The sequence below is a fragment of the Globicephala melas genome, chromosome 10, assembly GCF_963455315.2.
Source record: "Globicephala melas chromosome 10, mGloMel1.2, whole genome shotgun sequence".
Lineage (NCBI taxonomy): Eukaryota > Metazoa > Chordata > Mammalia > Artiodactyla > Delphinidae > Globicephala > Globicephala melas.
This window is the reverse complement of record NC_083323.1, coordinates 5,222,221-5,237,515: the sequence shown is the minus strand read 5'-3', so window position 1 is coordinate 5,237,515 and position 15,295 is coordinate 5,222,221. Positions and strand designations below refer to the sequence as shown.

General features: G+C 54.1%; 1 protein-coding gene across 3 annotated transcripts in view; it reads left to right on the top strand.

Moving 5' to 3' along the window:
- The window catches only part of PARVB (parvin beta), a 115,482-nt gene that overhangs the window by 24,792 nt on the left and 75,395 nt on the right, over positions 1-15,295 (top strand). Inside the window, exon 1 of one of the 3 annotated variants that reach the window (XM_060306274.2) lies at positions 7,371-7,446. The exons of 1 other annotated variant lie outside the window; for it this stretch is intronic. In XM_060306274.2, the coding sequence (XP_060162257.1) occupies position 7,446 (1 nt within the window). In that variant the 5' untranslated portion in view covers positions 7,371-7,445. Of the gene's footprint in view, positions 1-7,370; positions 7,447-13,417; positions 13,438-15,295 lie in introns of those variants that run through there. One more of the 3 variants, XM_060306275.2, reaches the window with a different exon arrangement.

The window sequence follows — 15,295 nt, the reverse complement described above, 5'->3', positions numbered from 1 at the left end:
AGGGAAGTCCCTACCGCAGTGTTTTTAAAAATGAAAAAGTATTGTGAAATATATTGCACTTACAAAAGCGTCTGCATGTGTGCAGTGTGAAGTATAATGGAAAAGTACCCACGGTCCTACCACTCGGCTTAGATAACGCTGTCTGCACCCCTCCCCCTCGGGGCCTCTCCCTCCCAGCAGAGGGGACCCACTGCCTTTAGCACCTGTGCCTTTCCTCGCCGTGTGGTCACACATGCACATGCTCTTCTACGTTTTGGGGCTTTGCCTGACTTTGAACCTTACGTGCCTGGAGCCACTCTGTGCACGCCCCCCAAGACTCTCGAGGTCGCCCACGGCTCAGCCCAGCTCCGCCCGGCAGCCACGCCGCCCACCTTGGCACGCAGTGTCACATCCCTCCTTGGACCGCTATCACTGTGGAGCTCAGGAGAGGGTGATGCGGCGCCTGGGCTGCACGTGGATTTGCTCCGGCTGAGTTTTGATCTGAGGCAGGGGGGCAGGCGGGGACGGAGCTGACTCTGATGCTCGATGCCCGGCTCCTGGCTCTCCTCCTGATCTCCCCTGGTGAGTTACTGTACCTCTCTGTGCCTTCTCCAGTTTTCCGAAGCAGGTGATGGGACAGCATCAGGGTGTGCGGGTGACCATGTAAGATGCCCAGAGAGGCAGCTGGGTGAGCTCGGGCGGCGGAGTGCTTGTTGGACGGGCCCCATGCTGGTAGTTTCTCTTCTTTTGTTTTTTTTTCCGGCTGTGCCTCTCGGCTTGTGGGATCTTAGTTCCCCGACCAGGGATCGAACTGCGCCCCCTGCATTGGAAGCTCAACCACTGGACAACCAGGGAAGTCCTTTCTTCTCACTTTTTTGCTGCTTGTCTCAACCTGGCAAAAATGCTCGGCTTGTAAGCTCATCGTTCCATTTGAGGGAAAATTAAACACATTTAAGAGCAAATTAAATTAGGGGATTTTGATCATTAGCTGAGTTAATTATTTTTGGAAAAATGTAATGTACCAAGCAGGATATAGCACATGGTGGCATGCTCAATAAATATTTGTTAGAACAAAGGGTAATTTTACAAGCCAATCAAGTCATATATAATGGGATTATTTGGCTCTAAAACTAATGAAGTGGCAGTAGAGCAGTAACGGCTGCTAAAGATCGTCTGTGTGCTTGTAGAACGTCCGGAGACAAGAGAAGACGCTCGTGCTGGATCTCAGCCCAGAGCGAGGCCCAGAGTGAGCTGGCACACTGTGTCCCGGGAGGGGTGCAAGGGGCATCTATGCCCGTGGTCCGAAGCCTGAATTTTTCAGTACTATGAGCAGACCTGTCTCGGGGCTACACCTGCCTTAGCCACACTCAGGAGCCAGTGGTAGAACTGGGATGCCCACTTCGTAGGTTTTTTTAAAAAAAATTAATTTATTAAATTTATTTATTTTGGGCTGCATGTGGGCTTTTTCTAGTTGCGGCGAGCGGGGACTACTCTTCGTTGCGGTGGGCGGGCTTCTCATTGTGGTGGCCTCTCTTGTTGCGGAGCATGGGCTCTAGGCACGTGGGCTTCAGTAGTTGTGGCGCGTGGGCTCAGTAGTTGTGGCTCACGGACTCTAGGCACGCGTGCTCCAGTAGTTGTGGCGCACGGGCTTAGTTGCTCCGCGGCATGTGGACCGGGGCACAAACCCGTGTCCCCTGCATTGGCAGGTGGACTCTCAACCACTGCGCCACCAGGGAAGCCCCTGGCAGGTGGATTCTTAACCACTGCGCCACGAGGGACGTCCCCCCGTCGCTTGGTTTTAAATAGCACTTGTCACTCTCCTTGGGTGCGCTGCTTAGCACGATGCGGGGGGTGGGTATGCTGCCCCAGGTCGCATTTTCCTCCAATGCGACGACTTCTCTACTTGTCATGGGAGGGGACCTTCTTGCTTATGTTCTGAGAAGGTGGAAAGGACGTTCAGAAATGGAAGGTGGCTTCTCGCGTGAGAATTTCATAGCTGGTTGTCACGGGAGCATCTTCAGCTGCAGTGTCTGGGGCGAGAGGAACTGCCTTCAAGGAGAAACTTGTAAATACTGGAGCAGGAGAAGCTTGGGCTGAGCCAGAGGTGAAGGAAATTGGTGGTGAGAAAGGTGGGTGAAGGCGGGAGCTTCGGGGTCCAAACCCTGGGGTTCCAGGTGTGGGTGTGAGTTACGCCCAGTGGGGCTTACTGGGTGAATGTCATCTGGTGACACAGCTGTATTAGACATCCATACCTACCTGGAAGTTGGAATAACCTTGGGTTCTTTGAGCATGGGCCAGGGAGACACAGTTGGATGTCTCTCAAGCAAAGCAGAGGAAGAACTGAACCAGCTGGCCAGAGTGAGCTGCCGGATTTGGTTCATTCCTTCTCAAATACAGTCGTTCCTCTTCTTCATGGCAGCTGTGTTCCCTGGTGATGCTGGGCCTCTGCTCCTGGGCAGACACAGAGGGAGGTTTCTGATCCATGGAACCTCGTTTTCTGTGTGTTTCTGTTGAAAGACACCTTATTTAATATGTATTGCTGATTCAGTAACGTTGAACTCCAGGCCCCCTGCACTATGACACGTGCCTGAATGAAGGTCATCTGACACATGTGTTTCTTCTAGAAGCTCATCACAGCATTCTTGCACGTGGGAACACGAGACAGCACTTCACTACGCTCGGGACCATTTTAAACAGTGAGGATCGCCAACAAAAAGCACAAAGATATGCAAAACGTGACGCTAACTGGACCACGAGAAGGATGCTTGTTCATTGTATGCGAGTGGAATAATGTCATCTGGGAACACGGGCATCAGGCACTCAGACTTCTGGCTGCTCTGCTCGCACATGTCTGCGAATGACCGCGTACGTGCCAGGAGGACCGCTTGGGGGGGTTACAGATAATTTTGGTGAGTAGGTAGACTCGCAAATACAGAATCCACAAGCAGTGAGGATGGACTGTACCTTATCGGACGAGGATCTGTGTTTCCTCTGGGCCTCTGGGCATCGTGGTTTGGAGGCTGGCAGAGGGGGGTGGCCGGCTGGGAGAGGGCTCTCTGGGGCACGGGGGTCCCAGGGTCAGGCCCCTGCCCACGGGCATGGGGTGGTCCAACACTCTTACAGCTGCCTCTGGTCCGTTCACTTCTCCAAGGCTGCTGTGTGGGGATCCACGCTCAGAAAGGACAGGGTCTCCTTGCTCTACGACAGAAATGAACACAACGTTGTAAATCAACTATACTTCAATTAAAAAAAAAAAAAGGAAAGGACAGGGTCTGTGCTCTCGAGGACGCGGCCGTAGCTGTTCCTCATCGAGGTGGAACCACCAGCCCCCAAGCTTGTAGCCACGCCGTCCTGGCCGCTTGGCGACAGTTCAGTCACCGTTGTGGTCCTGTGTGGGGGCGTGTCGCCCGGGCGGGCTCGTCTTCCCAGCCCTGGACTCTCGGATTTCTTTTCCCTTCGTGTGTTTTGAGGAGGGAATAACACATGACCTGGAGCAGAAGGCTGTGTTAGCCGGGCGGGCGGCGCACGGGGAATACCTGTGGACTTGGGCTTGTTGAAAGGCTCAGGGAGGTTCCCCGAGGCTGGCGTTAGTGCTTAGGAGCTCTGGAGCTTTGGATCCTGAGGCCCTTGGAGGCTGACGGGCATGACCCTGAAGGGGGGCAGACCTCCGGGGCAGGGCTGGCGGGGTCCCTGGCTTGGAGGCGCGCGGCTGGGAAGCATCACTCAGCTTTGCAGCTCATTCTTTCCGTTCATTTCCCGGGTGTGACTGATTGTACGAGCCGACTGGGGCATTGGCGGAGGAGGAGGGTGGCGTTTCTCCGGCTTTCCTGGGGTGGCGCCGGGTGAGTCCCCTGGAGCACCTCTGGGGGCGCCCATCCTGGCCCCCGGGAGGCTTGTCGGAGGCCATCCTCGCTGAGACCGCTAGCAAGAATGCAAATGCTGAGGCAGCCAACATGTACTGAGTGCCTGCTGTGTCCTAGGCAGGTGGCTCCAGTGGGATCACCTGCTTTGAAGTCACCATCCAGGTCACCCTCTTTCCTGACACCTTTTGTCCTTCAACTTAATGTGTTGTTTTTTAGAACTTAGCACTTGGGGAATTGCCAGTACAGTGCCCACGATCGATTCAAACAGAAGGGGGTAGAGAAGCACCTTCCTTCCGGACAGAAACGTTTCAGTAAAAAGGTGGAACTTGTACTTCTTTGACTTTTCATGGATTGTATTGAAATGGACGTAACCTGCCTGTAACAGGAAGAAACAGTTAAACCTGTCTAGAAAATAAACTTACTGGGACTTCCCTGGTGGCGCAGTGGTTAAGAACCCACCTGCCAATGCAGGGGACATGGGTTCAGTCCCTGGTCTGGGAAGATCCCACATGCCGCGGAGCAACTAAGCCCGTGCGCCACAACTACTGAGCCTGCGCTCTAGAGCCCGTGAGCCACAACTACTGAAGCCCGCACGCCTAGAGCCCGTGCTCTGCGACCAGACAAGCTACTGCAATGAGAAGCCCGCGCACCGCAACGAAGAGTAGCCCCCGCTCGCCGCAAGTAGAGAAAGCCCGAGCGCAGCAACGAAGACCCAACACAACCAAAAATAAAAAGAAATAGATTTAAAAAAAAAGAAGAAAATAAACTTATGGTTACTGGGGTAAGGGGTTGGGAGGGATAACTCTGGAGATTGGCATGGACATATACACACTACTATATATAAAATAGATAATGAATAAGGACCTACTGTGTAGCACAGGAAACTCTACTCAGTACTCTGTAATGGCCTATATGGGAAAATAATCTAAAAAAGAAAAAAAATATATATGTATAACTGATTCACTTTGCTGTACACCTGAAACTAACACAACACTGTAAGTCAACCCTACCCAATAAAAATTATAAAAAAAAGAAAAAGCAAAAAAAAAAAACCCCAAAACAGTTAGCCTGTGCTTCTTTTAGTCTGAATTAATTATCTTAGTAAAATGTTGCCTCTGTCCCCTTGCCCGTCTGTGTAGCACGTAGCATCCTCTGAAATACCGTATTTACTTATTGATTGACTTTCCTCCCGCTTTGGAGCTGAGGCCTCTGTCCTCTCGCTGCCGTGCCTGGGCTTGAGTGACGCCTGGCACATAGTGGGTGCACGGCGCATGTCTGGGTTGGGGTCCTGACCTCGAGCAGCCTGCTTCACCCCTCCCAGCCTCAGTTTTGTCATCCATTAAGTGGGGATGGTAATAAGAATTCTTTCTGGCTGCCTTAGGGGGCTGTGATGAGGGGCAAATGAACGTGCAGCCCCCTGTTTCATTCTGAAAATGGCACGTAAGGCGCTGGGTTTTGCTGCCTGGCCCAGCATCGCGGAATCCCCCGTGCCTCGCAGGTAGGAGGCTCTGGACGCGTAGATGGTGAATGAATGAAATGAGAGCCGCCCTGCAGGTACAACTGTCAAAACCTGCCCCTTTACGATGACACCGTGGGGCTCCTGATTCTTTCATAATTTTTTAAGCATAGCCGTCTTCCTTTAAAAGCTGGGCAGGTTTCCTTTCGTGACTGACCCTCCGTTGTTCTTGTCCCCCAGGAGCTGGGTGCTGGCTCCGGGCATTTGCTTGGCCGAGCTGGCAGGTGCAGAGGTGCTGAGATGCCCCTGCTCCCGCCCCAGCTGTCCTCTGGGTGCAGACCTCCGCGGGGCACTGGCACTCTCGGACGTGGCTGTCCTGGGTCTTGCTTTCTGAGCGCCCACAGGATACCGTCGTCCTGCTTGAGCTGAAGAGGCGTGTCCTCGGGCACCGTAACGAAGTACCGCAGCCTGGGGGGCTTAAACAGCAGACATCTGTTCGTTCACGGTTCTGGAGGCTGGGTGCGTGAGACCCACGGGCCAGCAGGGCTTAGGGATGGTGTCCCCACTGTGTCCTCAGCGTGCTCACATCCCTCTGTACGTGTCTGTGACCTCATCTCCTTTTCTTACAGGGGCACCAGTCGCATGGGTTTAGGGCCCACCTATATGACCTCATTTAACCTTCATCACCTCTTTACAGGCTCTCTCTCCACACACAGTCATCTTCTGAGGTCCTGGGGGTTAGGACTCCAACAAATGGATTTTGGGGGAACACAGTTCACCCCTAACAAGCTCCTTCATCAGGCGGCCCTAGTAGAGGAACCGTTAGACCACGCTCAGCTTCGGGACCGTATCGGCCTTGGGTTCCTCGCAGCTGCTGCCTCGGCTCCCAGGTATCGACTCTGGATTACCGTTGGTTTGCACCAGGTCTGGGGGGATCCCGTGCTGCTGATTCCTTTGCCAGGGCTGGGGTGAGTCCACCGGGCAGCGCTGGGAGCAGGTGGCCATGTCCTGTGACTGCCCGCTGCCCCGAAGCCCCTGCTGGTGGTGGGCCCGCTCCGGGTACCAGCGTCCCTGTTGGGCTCACATACTCCCTGCTTGAGCAAACCTGGGGATTGGTTGGTCATTCCAGCCACATCTACAGGAAGCATGCGTTTCCCTCGGGAGCTGGGGGGATTGCTAATAACTGTCAGAAGTAGGAGCGAGTGGTGCCTCCTACCAGGAACCATACAAATGCATTTATCCCTGAAGCAACCCCACAGGTTGGTCATTGTTATCAAGCCCATTTTACAGACGAGGGAACCAGGCACAGATGGGTGGCCCGCCCGGGTCACCCAGCTGGTAGGTGACTGGTTCAGCTTTGAGGCCAAGCAGTGTGTCCAGCGGCCAAATCGAGGAGGAGTTTTGGGCAAAGGTGGGTGTGGTTCTACTTCTGCACCCTCCCTCCCCGTTCTAGCATCTTCCCCTGTCCCCCCACCCTGAGAAGCCAGTGCTACAGGAAGCAGATCTGCCAGTTTGAGTGGCCGCAGCTCCAGTAGGGCTTTGTTTCTGGTATTTGATTTCTGTTGTCGTGGAAACGGGGTGACAAGAGTTCCTCGTTAGCGCTGGTCCTCCCGACGTGGTCGGCAGATGCGGCGTGGGGACGCGGGCCTGCGTTCTCTTTGGGGTTGGGACAGGGAACCAGGTTGCGTCCACTCTCGGACCCTCCCGTCCACCTGGCCGGCAGCCGGGTCTCCAGGCCCAGGCCGAGATCGAAGCCTTATCGGAGGCCGAGGTCTATTGTTCAGCGTTTTGCTGAGCCAGACAAACACGTCTGAAGTCACACACAGGAATGGATACTCCCTTCCTTCCTTCTTCTTGCCTCGTGGGCTTGTTTCCTGGGGAGCAGCTTGCCGTGAAGCCGTTGGCAGCAAAGATAGAAATAATATTTTGCGGTTAGCAGTGTCTTATCGTGTAAAAACAACCCCGTCCTCCTGGCAGCTTGATCCCCTGTGGCCTTCCTCAAAGTCACCCAAAAGGGGCCTTTCCCTCGAATTGCAAGTCACGGCAGCATCCCTGCCCGCGCCCCTGTGTGACCTGGCGTGTGTCTCCTACGTCTCCCCGCCGACTCCCCGCTGGCCTCAGGCTCACCTGCAGTGACCCGCTTCACCAGTGAGTCCTCCCCGGTTTCTTTCTCATCGTTTGCAGCAGAAGCTAAGCCCGGGCCAGCCCTATTCCCTCTCTGCTTTATGGGGGAAGGTCATTTAGACCAGAATGGACCCTGGGCTGGCCCTTCGACTTTTCCCAGGAAGGTGGCAAGGGTGGATGTGAGGACAGTGGGAAAAGAGGGCTCTGGTATCCCCCTTGGCCCAGATGGACGGGTGCCTGATGTGCAGGATGAAGCATGTTGGGAAGTTTCCAGCACTCTGGTGGGTCATGTGGGTCTTTGGGCCTAGGCTGAGGAAAGGGGTTGGGAGCATTTTCAGGGGCAAGTTGCAATTAAGGTTTTTGTAGGGCTATCTGGTACGATGGATTTCTCTTTAATGACCTTTGGGTTCCATCTTTCCCTTTAAACTGGATGTTCTTGGCCAGCATCTAGCTCTCCTTGTCCTCACTGGATAAGAGATTCGTTCTGCCTTTTCTTCGGAGGCAGCGTCAGTGGAAGGGCCTTTGCGTCGGGTGGTCTGCCCTGTTTAGCAGCGGTCATGGCAGTTGGCATGGTTCCTCTGATGCTTGGCTTTCCTGCCTGTGAAATGGGGACAGCGGTACAGCTGATGTGTGCCGAGCTCTCTGGCCCCAGGGTCTATCCCAGTCTCTTTACGTGCTTTGTCTCGTGCAATCCGCATAACAACTTTATTTTACAGCAGAGGAGACTAAAGCACAGAGAGGCTAACTAACCTGCCCAAGGTCACACAGCAAATGGGAATGGGAGTCGGAGTTTAGTTGGAGCTCTTAACCTCGGCTTTAGGCTTGAAGGCCATCTCCCTGGGACCTGCTGGGGGACAGAGTGAGATGATAGTTATTCAAATGCTCCTGTGCCTCTGACACCAAGACGGCTCCCCCATGTGTGCCTTCCCGTCTGATGGAATATCGGTCACACATCCTCCCTGGGCTGTGCCTGGTGTTTCCTTAAAGAAAGGGACACTGGTGCCCAGGTTTGCAGGTGACCAAGGTAGCCCTTCCTTCAAGGACACAGACTGATTTTTGTCTCGGTCATTCACCTAGGTGTGTGGGAACATTTCTAGGGGAGACATCAGCAGTCGAGGGAGCGGCATAAGGAAACTGAATGCAGGGAGGATCTGAAGCAGCTCTTTGAGGACAATAGACTTTACGATAAAAAGCACAAAGTGATTGAACCAGGCCAAGTGGCCCTTCCTGGGCAGTGCCAGGAGGGGATGGGGGATGAAGGGCCGTGGTGGTTGATGGAGGGGCAGACCCTGTATGCTCTCCCGGTGCTATCATGGACTTTGTTCCTCTTTTTTTTTTTTTTTGGACCTTGCCTCATGGCTTGTGGGATCTTCGTTCCCCGACCAGGGATTGAACTTGTGCCCTTGGCAGTGACAGCGCTGAGTCCTAACCCCTGGAACTGCCCTGGACTTTGTGCCTCTTGCATTTTCTTCCCGAGGGGGTGGATTACTGAGTTCTCCACGCTCCCCTGGGAGAATCGCAAGGTACACGGCACAGTCAAGAATCTGAGAAGTCCTGTGGAAAAAGACACCTGTTTAGCTCTGCTTCATCCAGTATTTCCTCCAGTCCCTTGACCCTGGCTTAATTCACACAAGACCTGTGAACGTCCTTGTCTGTGGAACTCACTTGGGGAGATAACGATGGGGACCAAATAAACAGGGAACTTGCTCGTAGATCTACTGCCTTTTTCCCATTTTGCTCAGGTTCTGTTGCACTTCAAAAGACTAATTTAAGAGCTGTGCTGCAGTGTGTTTTCGCCGTCTGAAAAGTACAACTGCTGATGCAAGGAGGAGGTCTGTTAAGTCTTCTCTTTCTCTGTGAAAGCCCGGGGACCCAAGCCGAGGGCTCCCCCTCTCTTGTGGCTCTGTGGCCGCCCGCCCTCCCCACCGCCCCAGCCTGCTGACCAGCCACCCTGCTCTGTCTTTGTACTCAGAGGTCTTTTCTGGAATAGCTCTCGTCACCTGTGTGTTTGTCCCCTCCTTCCTGGCTGGTGATGCTGTGTGTGAGGACACAGAAGCTACGCTTGGGCTCAGGTCAGTGAATGTGTATTTGTTCTGGCTGCTCTGCTAGTGAGACCTGCAGGATAGATCCCAACTCCATTCCTACTACCCATGGGACCTGACGGTATCTTTCCAATCAGTAAAATGACAATGACCGAGGCAGCCCACTTGCTCCATCAAGGACCCCTGAGGCCGCCCCCGCCTGCCCAGAGCGAGACTGGGAGAGCCAATCAGCTGCTGCCTCCTCTTCTCTATCACTGCCGCCTGCTGCTTTGTTCTGCCTCCCCCTCCCCCTCCCTGCTAATTACCTGCCTAAGGGATCCAAGACTGTAAGAACTTTCTAAGATGTAAGCGTCTGTGACTTCCCCACATCTTTATTTTGTGGAGAGGACTTTGTAGTTGGGTAGATTGGTTCCAGTGGGAATGCCAGCATTTAGCTCCCTCCTTGGCCAAGTCACCTGCACGTCCGGCCTCCGTTCTCTGGTCTGTAGTGGCACCCCTGTCCCCGGCTGTCCCCGGGAGCCTGAGTGGGCTCATATATGAGGATGTGGGGTGGGTAGGCCCTTGATAGAGGCAGGCCTCCTTCCTCCCTGGTGCGGGCCCGTGGTCTCCATCCCCACCCTGCAGGCCTTTCTGGGTTGGGGGACTTCAAGTTAGGCACGAAATGGGACAAGAGAAGGGAACTTGAGAATGAAGAGCTGGTAGTTTGCTGAAAGGGACTTCAGAAGCATCCTCTCTCTTCCCAGCTTGTTAGCCAACGTCCTGCTACAGGACGACGACCCAGGGCAAAAGAACAACTTCCCCTACCCTCTGGGAACGTGAGGATGGAGACTGGCACCCTCTGTCTCTGCCCTGCGGGCCAGGCTCCTTTAAGACTCAACTCCAAGGTTGCCTCCTCCAGGAAGCCTGCCTGGGCTGTCATCCATTCCCTTCTGGGTCCCCAGCATCTTCATGTACCTACATTATTTGTGTCCTGGACACTGAGGCCCTTGGGTCAGGGCCTGTGTCTAAGTCGTTGCCCAGCCAGCCCGGCACCAGGCCTGATACGTTCACTAAGTGGTTGTTGGATGAGTGAATGAACAGGTGCAGACAGAGCCAGATCCCATCATGGTTACACCGGAAAATGTGCATTAAAAAAAAAAAAAAAAGATTTCTTTTATTGAGTGGAGGAAATTTACATTTACACCTGAAACTAACACAACACTTTAAAAATATGTATTTATTTATTTATTTGTGCTGTGTCTTAGTTGTGGCTCGCCAGCTCCTTAGCAGTGCCATGAGAACTCTTAGTTGCGGCTTGCATGTGGGATCTAGTTCCCCAACCAGGGGTCGAACCTGGGTCCCCTGCATTGGGAGCATGGAGTTTTAACCACTGTGCCACCAGGGAAGTCCCTAACACAACATTGTTAATCAACTATACTCCTATATAAAATAAAACGTTAAAAAAAAAAGAAAGAATGGATTTAATAACCTTCTACATTTGCATTTTAACACCTAAAACTTGCAACTATTTGTGTATGGTGCCCTTTGTTGAAAAACATAGCTGCTTTAAAAATATAGCCACTAAAAGGTACAAACTTTCAGTTACAAGGCTAATAAGTTCTGGGGATCTAATGTATAGCACGGTAATTATAGTTAATTAACTGTATTACATACTTAAAGCTGCTAAGAGAGTAGATCTTAAATGTTCACACCACAAAAAGAAAGTTGTAATTACGTGACAGGATGGAGGTGTTAGCTATGGTAGTAATCATTTTGCTATATATAAATGTGTCAGATCAACACATTGTTCACCTTAAATGTATACAATTTTATATGTCAATTATATCTCAATAAGACTGGAAAAAATAAAGTAAAAAAAAAAAGTGGATTCATATAGCCGCCCCTACCTTCCCTATCCCCTGCCTCTCTGACCTCTCAGTCACCAACTGCATATAAAGGGAACCAAGAGACGAAGTGTGTCCCTCCGTTATTTTCTCCAAACGGATGCTTCCATGCAGCTGGGGAAGTGGGACACTCCCTTAAACTTGGGGTACACTTCAACAGAAGCCTTCATCACTCATAGAAGGCACAGAGGGGGCCCAGGAGGGGAGGGAACATCGCTCTGAAGGGGAGGAAGCAGGTGGGCCCCAGCAGGCTTCGGTCCGGGACAGGCTCAGGGCGCGCCTCCCTCCCCTCCAGCTATGCCGATGACCAGCTCGTACACAGTAGGTCCTCAAAACTCTCACAACGTACTTGCCGAGCACCTGTCGAGGGCCCGTGCCTGGCACTTTACGTGTTCTGTCACGAGTCCACAGCCCTGAGGGAGAGGAGGTATGGTTAGGATACATAGTTCACTTGGGATTCAGAGGACATCTGTTGCAGGCCTACTGTGTGTCAGACCCTGAGCTGGGCTTTGAGGGTACAGACAAAGGACCCTGTGCTCGGGGACTGTCTGTTCAAGCTGGAGACTGTTTTTTATTTATTTTTAAAAATTTATTTTATTGCAGTATAGTTGATTCACAATGTCGTGTTAATTTCTGCCAGACAGCAAAGCGATTCAGTTATACATATATACAATAGTTTGCAACTGCTATGCAAAACCCACGATCCCTCCCTCCCCCACCCCACTCCCCCGTGGCAAACACGAGTCTGTTTTCTGTGTCTGTGAGTCTGTTTCTGTTTCGTAGATAAGTTCATTTGTGTCATATTTTGGACTCCACGTATAAGTGATACTATATGGTTAGCCAGCCTCCTGCTGCAGGACGACCCAGGGCAAAAGAACCCACTTCCCCTACCCGCTGGGAACGTGAGGATGGAGACTGCCACCCTCTCCCTCTGCCCTGCGGGCCAGGCTCCTTTAAGACTCAACTCCAAGGTTACTCTTTCTGACTTACTTCACTTAGTATGATAATCTCTAGGTCCAACCATGTTGCTACGAATGGCATTATTTCATTCCTTTTTATGGCTGTGTAGTATTCCACTCTATATGCACCACATCTTCTTTATCCATTCATCTGTCGATGGACACTTAGGTTGTCTCCATGTCCTGGCTATTGTGAATAGTGCTGCTGTGAACATAGGGGCACATATATCATTTTGAATTATAGTTGTGTCCGAATATATGCCCAGGAGTGGGATTGCTGGATCATATGGTAGCTCTATTTTTAGGTTTTTGAGGAACCTCCATACTGTTTTCCATAGCGGCTGCACCAACTTACATTCCCACCAACGGTGTAGGAGGGTTTCCGAGACAATTTATCAAAACATAAAATAACAGAGTGATGACTTTGGGGCAGGAATGAAGTGGGGTGCTGTGCCAGTCACCCAGGGGACTTAGGGGTGGGTGTTTAGGAAGGGCTTCCGGAAGCATGAGAAGGGGCTGGTCGTTCAAAGCTGGGGCGAGGCTTCCGGCAGATGGACCAAAGGAAGCCTGGCCCCGTTGGGACAAGCCCTGTTGTTTTGAGCTCCGTGGTCCACTCTGTTGACCTGGGGAAGCCATGCCGACAGAAGAAGGTCTGTGACCTTAGCTCTGTGACCCCGTGTTCGGGTCAGTGGAACCTCCGGGCAGCAGCTGTCCGGGCCGCTCAGGGTGTTGGCTCACACTTGGCTGGTCCGGCTGTCCACGCCTACCCCCAGCTGTCACCAGTGTCCAGAGCTCCCACCCGGCCAGAGCCTGTGGCTTCCTTGGGAGGGAGGGTGCCCAGTTGCCAGGGCAACCAGAGGTGGGAGGCCAGGGCCTCAGGCAAGCAGCTGAGCTGCCTGCAACCGCAGGGATCGAGGACCAGGGCGGGCTGATCCTGGCCTGTGGTGCAGAACAGCGAGGACCCCTGCTAGCACCTCGCCCCCTAGGAAGGAAGGGGGTGCAGGTTGGGGGAGCATCGCTCGCTGCCTGGTCCCCGTGCCTCCCAGCTGCCTGCTGCAGCCCCGGCCCGGCTCGAGAGGGTGTGTGGGCGATGAGCGGCTGCGAGTGGCTGGCACAGAGCAGGTAACAAAGGTGGGTGGACACGGCTGCGGGGCTCGCCTCTGCCCTCGGGCCCCACCTCGTGTCCATACCGGGCCGGAAAGCGGAGGGATAGAGGAGTCCAGGCTGCTCTCTGTGCCAAGGACACCCACCGTGTGGGCTCCCTGGGGGCTGGAGGCTCTGGAGACGGGGACCCTGCCCAGCCCTGGTCCTGAGGCTGCAGGATGCCCGCGCTGTACTTAGTTAGCACTTAGGCTGGCGGAGCCAGGACAGCCGGGATGCGGTTTAAGCCGCATGCTGACCGCAGGAAGCGGGGAGCGTAAGGCCGTGGTGCCGTGGGATTCCGGCCTGTGTGAAGGTGTGAAGGAAGGTGCTGGACTCCCTGTGGGTGCCGCGCGGCTGTGCAGTGTCGGGAGCCCGTGGCTGTCTAGCCTCTGGGCTCCCGAGTCGGGTCCAGCAGGGTTCCTCCGCCTCAGCGCCCTGCACGTTTTGCCCTGGATGATTCCCCGTGGGGCGGGGGGTGGCGGACACGGCAGGGTGTCGAGCAGCACCCCGGCCTCTACACACCAGATGCCAGTAGCACCCCGTGCTCCGGACGTGGTTGCCTGCGGTGTCCCCAGACCCTGCCACATGTCCCTGGAGGGCAAACTGTCCCTGGCCGAGAACTACGGAGCTGGAAGGAGGCTGCCTCCATGGACAGTGTCCTTAGGACCTCTACCAGACCCCACCTGACCTCCCACCCCAGGAACAGGACCTCCACCAGACCCCACCTGACCTCCCACCCCAGGAGCAGGACCTCCACCAGACCCACCTGACCTCCCACCCCAGGAGCAGGACCTCCACCAGACCCCACCTGACCTCCCACCCCAGGAGCAGGGGATCAAGGGACATGGATAGTGTCCTTAGGACCTCCACCAGACCCCACCTGACCTCCCACCCCAGGAGCAGGACCTCCACCAGACCCCACCTGACCTCCCACCCCAGGAGCAGGACCTCCACCAGACCCCACCTGACCTCCCCCCCCAGGAGCAGGACCTCCACCAGACCCCACCTGACCTCCCCCCCCAGGAGCAGGACCTCCACCAGACCCCATCTGGCCTCCACCCCAGGAGCAGGACCTCCACCAGACCCCACCTGACCTCCCACCCCAGGAGCAGGACCTCCACCAGACCCCACCTGACCTCCCACCCCAGGAGCAGGGGATCAAGGGAAGGGAGGACTCCCGGCGACCACTGGCCATTTTTTCCAGGGCCCTCGGTACCTGGGTGCCCAGGATCTGCCCAGAACACACACACACCTGCACCCCCACCCCCTGTGACCCGGAAGGGGTCCCCTGCTGCTCTTTTTAAAAATAATAATAAACTTTACTTCTCAGATCGGTTTTAGGAGTTTCCCAGCATTATTGAGCAGAGGGTGGAGATTTCCCATATACCTCCCCGCCCTGCCCGTGCACAGCCTCCCCGATTCTCCCCACCCCCAGAAGAGTGGTGCACTTGGTACCATCAGTGAACCTACGCTGACAGATGAGCGTCACCCAGAGTCCGTAGCTGACAAGAGGGTTCATTCTTGGTGTTGTACATTCTGTGGGTTTGGGCAAATGTATAATGTCACGTACCCACCATTACAGTAACATACAGGGTGTACTGTGTTCACTGCCGTAAAAATCATCTGTGTTCTCCCTATTCGTCCCTCCCTCCCCCAATCCCTGGCGACCCCTGATCTTACTGTCCCCATAGATTTCCCTTTTCTAGAGTGTCATGGAGTTGCAATCACACAGTACGTAGCCTTCTCAGATTCGCTTCTTCGCTTGGTAATATGCAGTTGGGTCCCTCCGTGCCTTTCCGTGGCTTGGTAGCTCATTTCTTTTTAGTGCTGGAGAACATTCCACTGT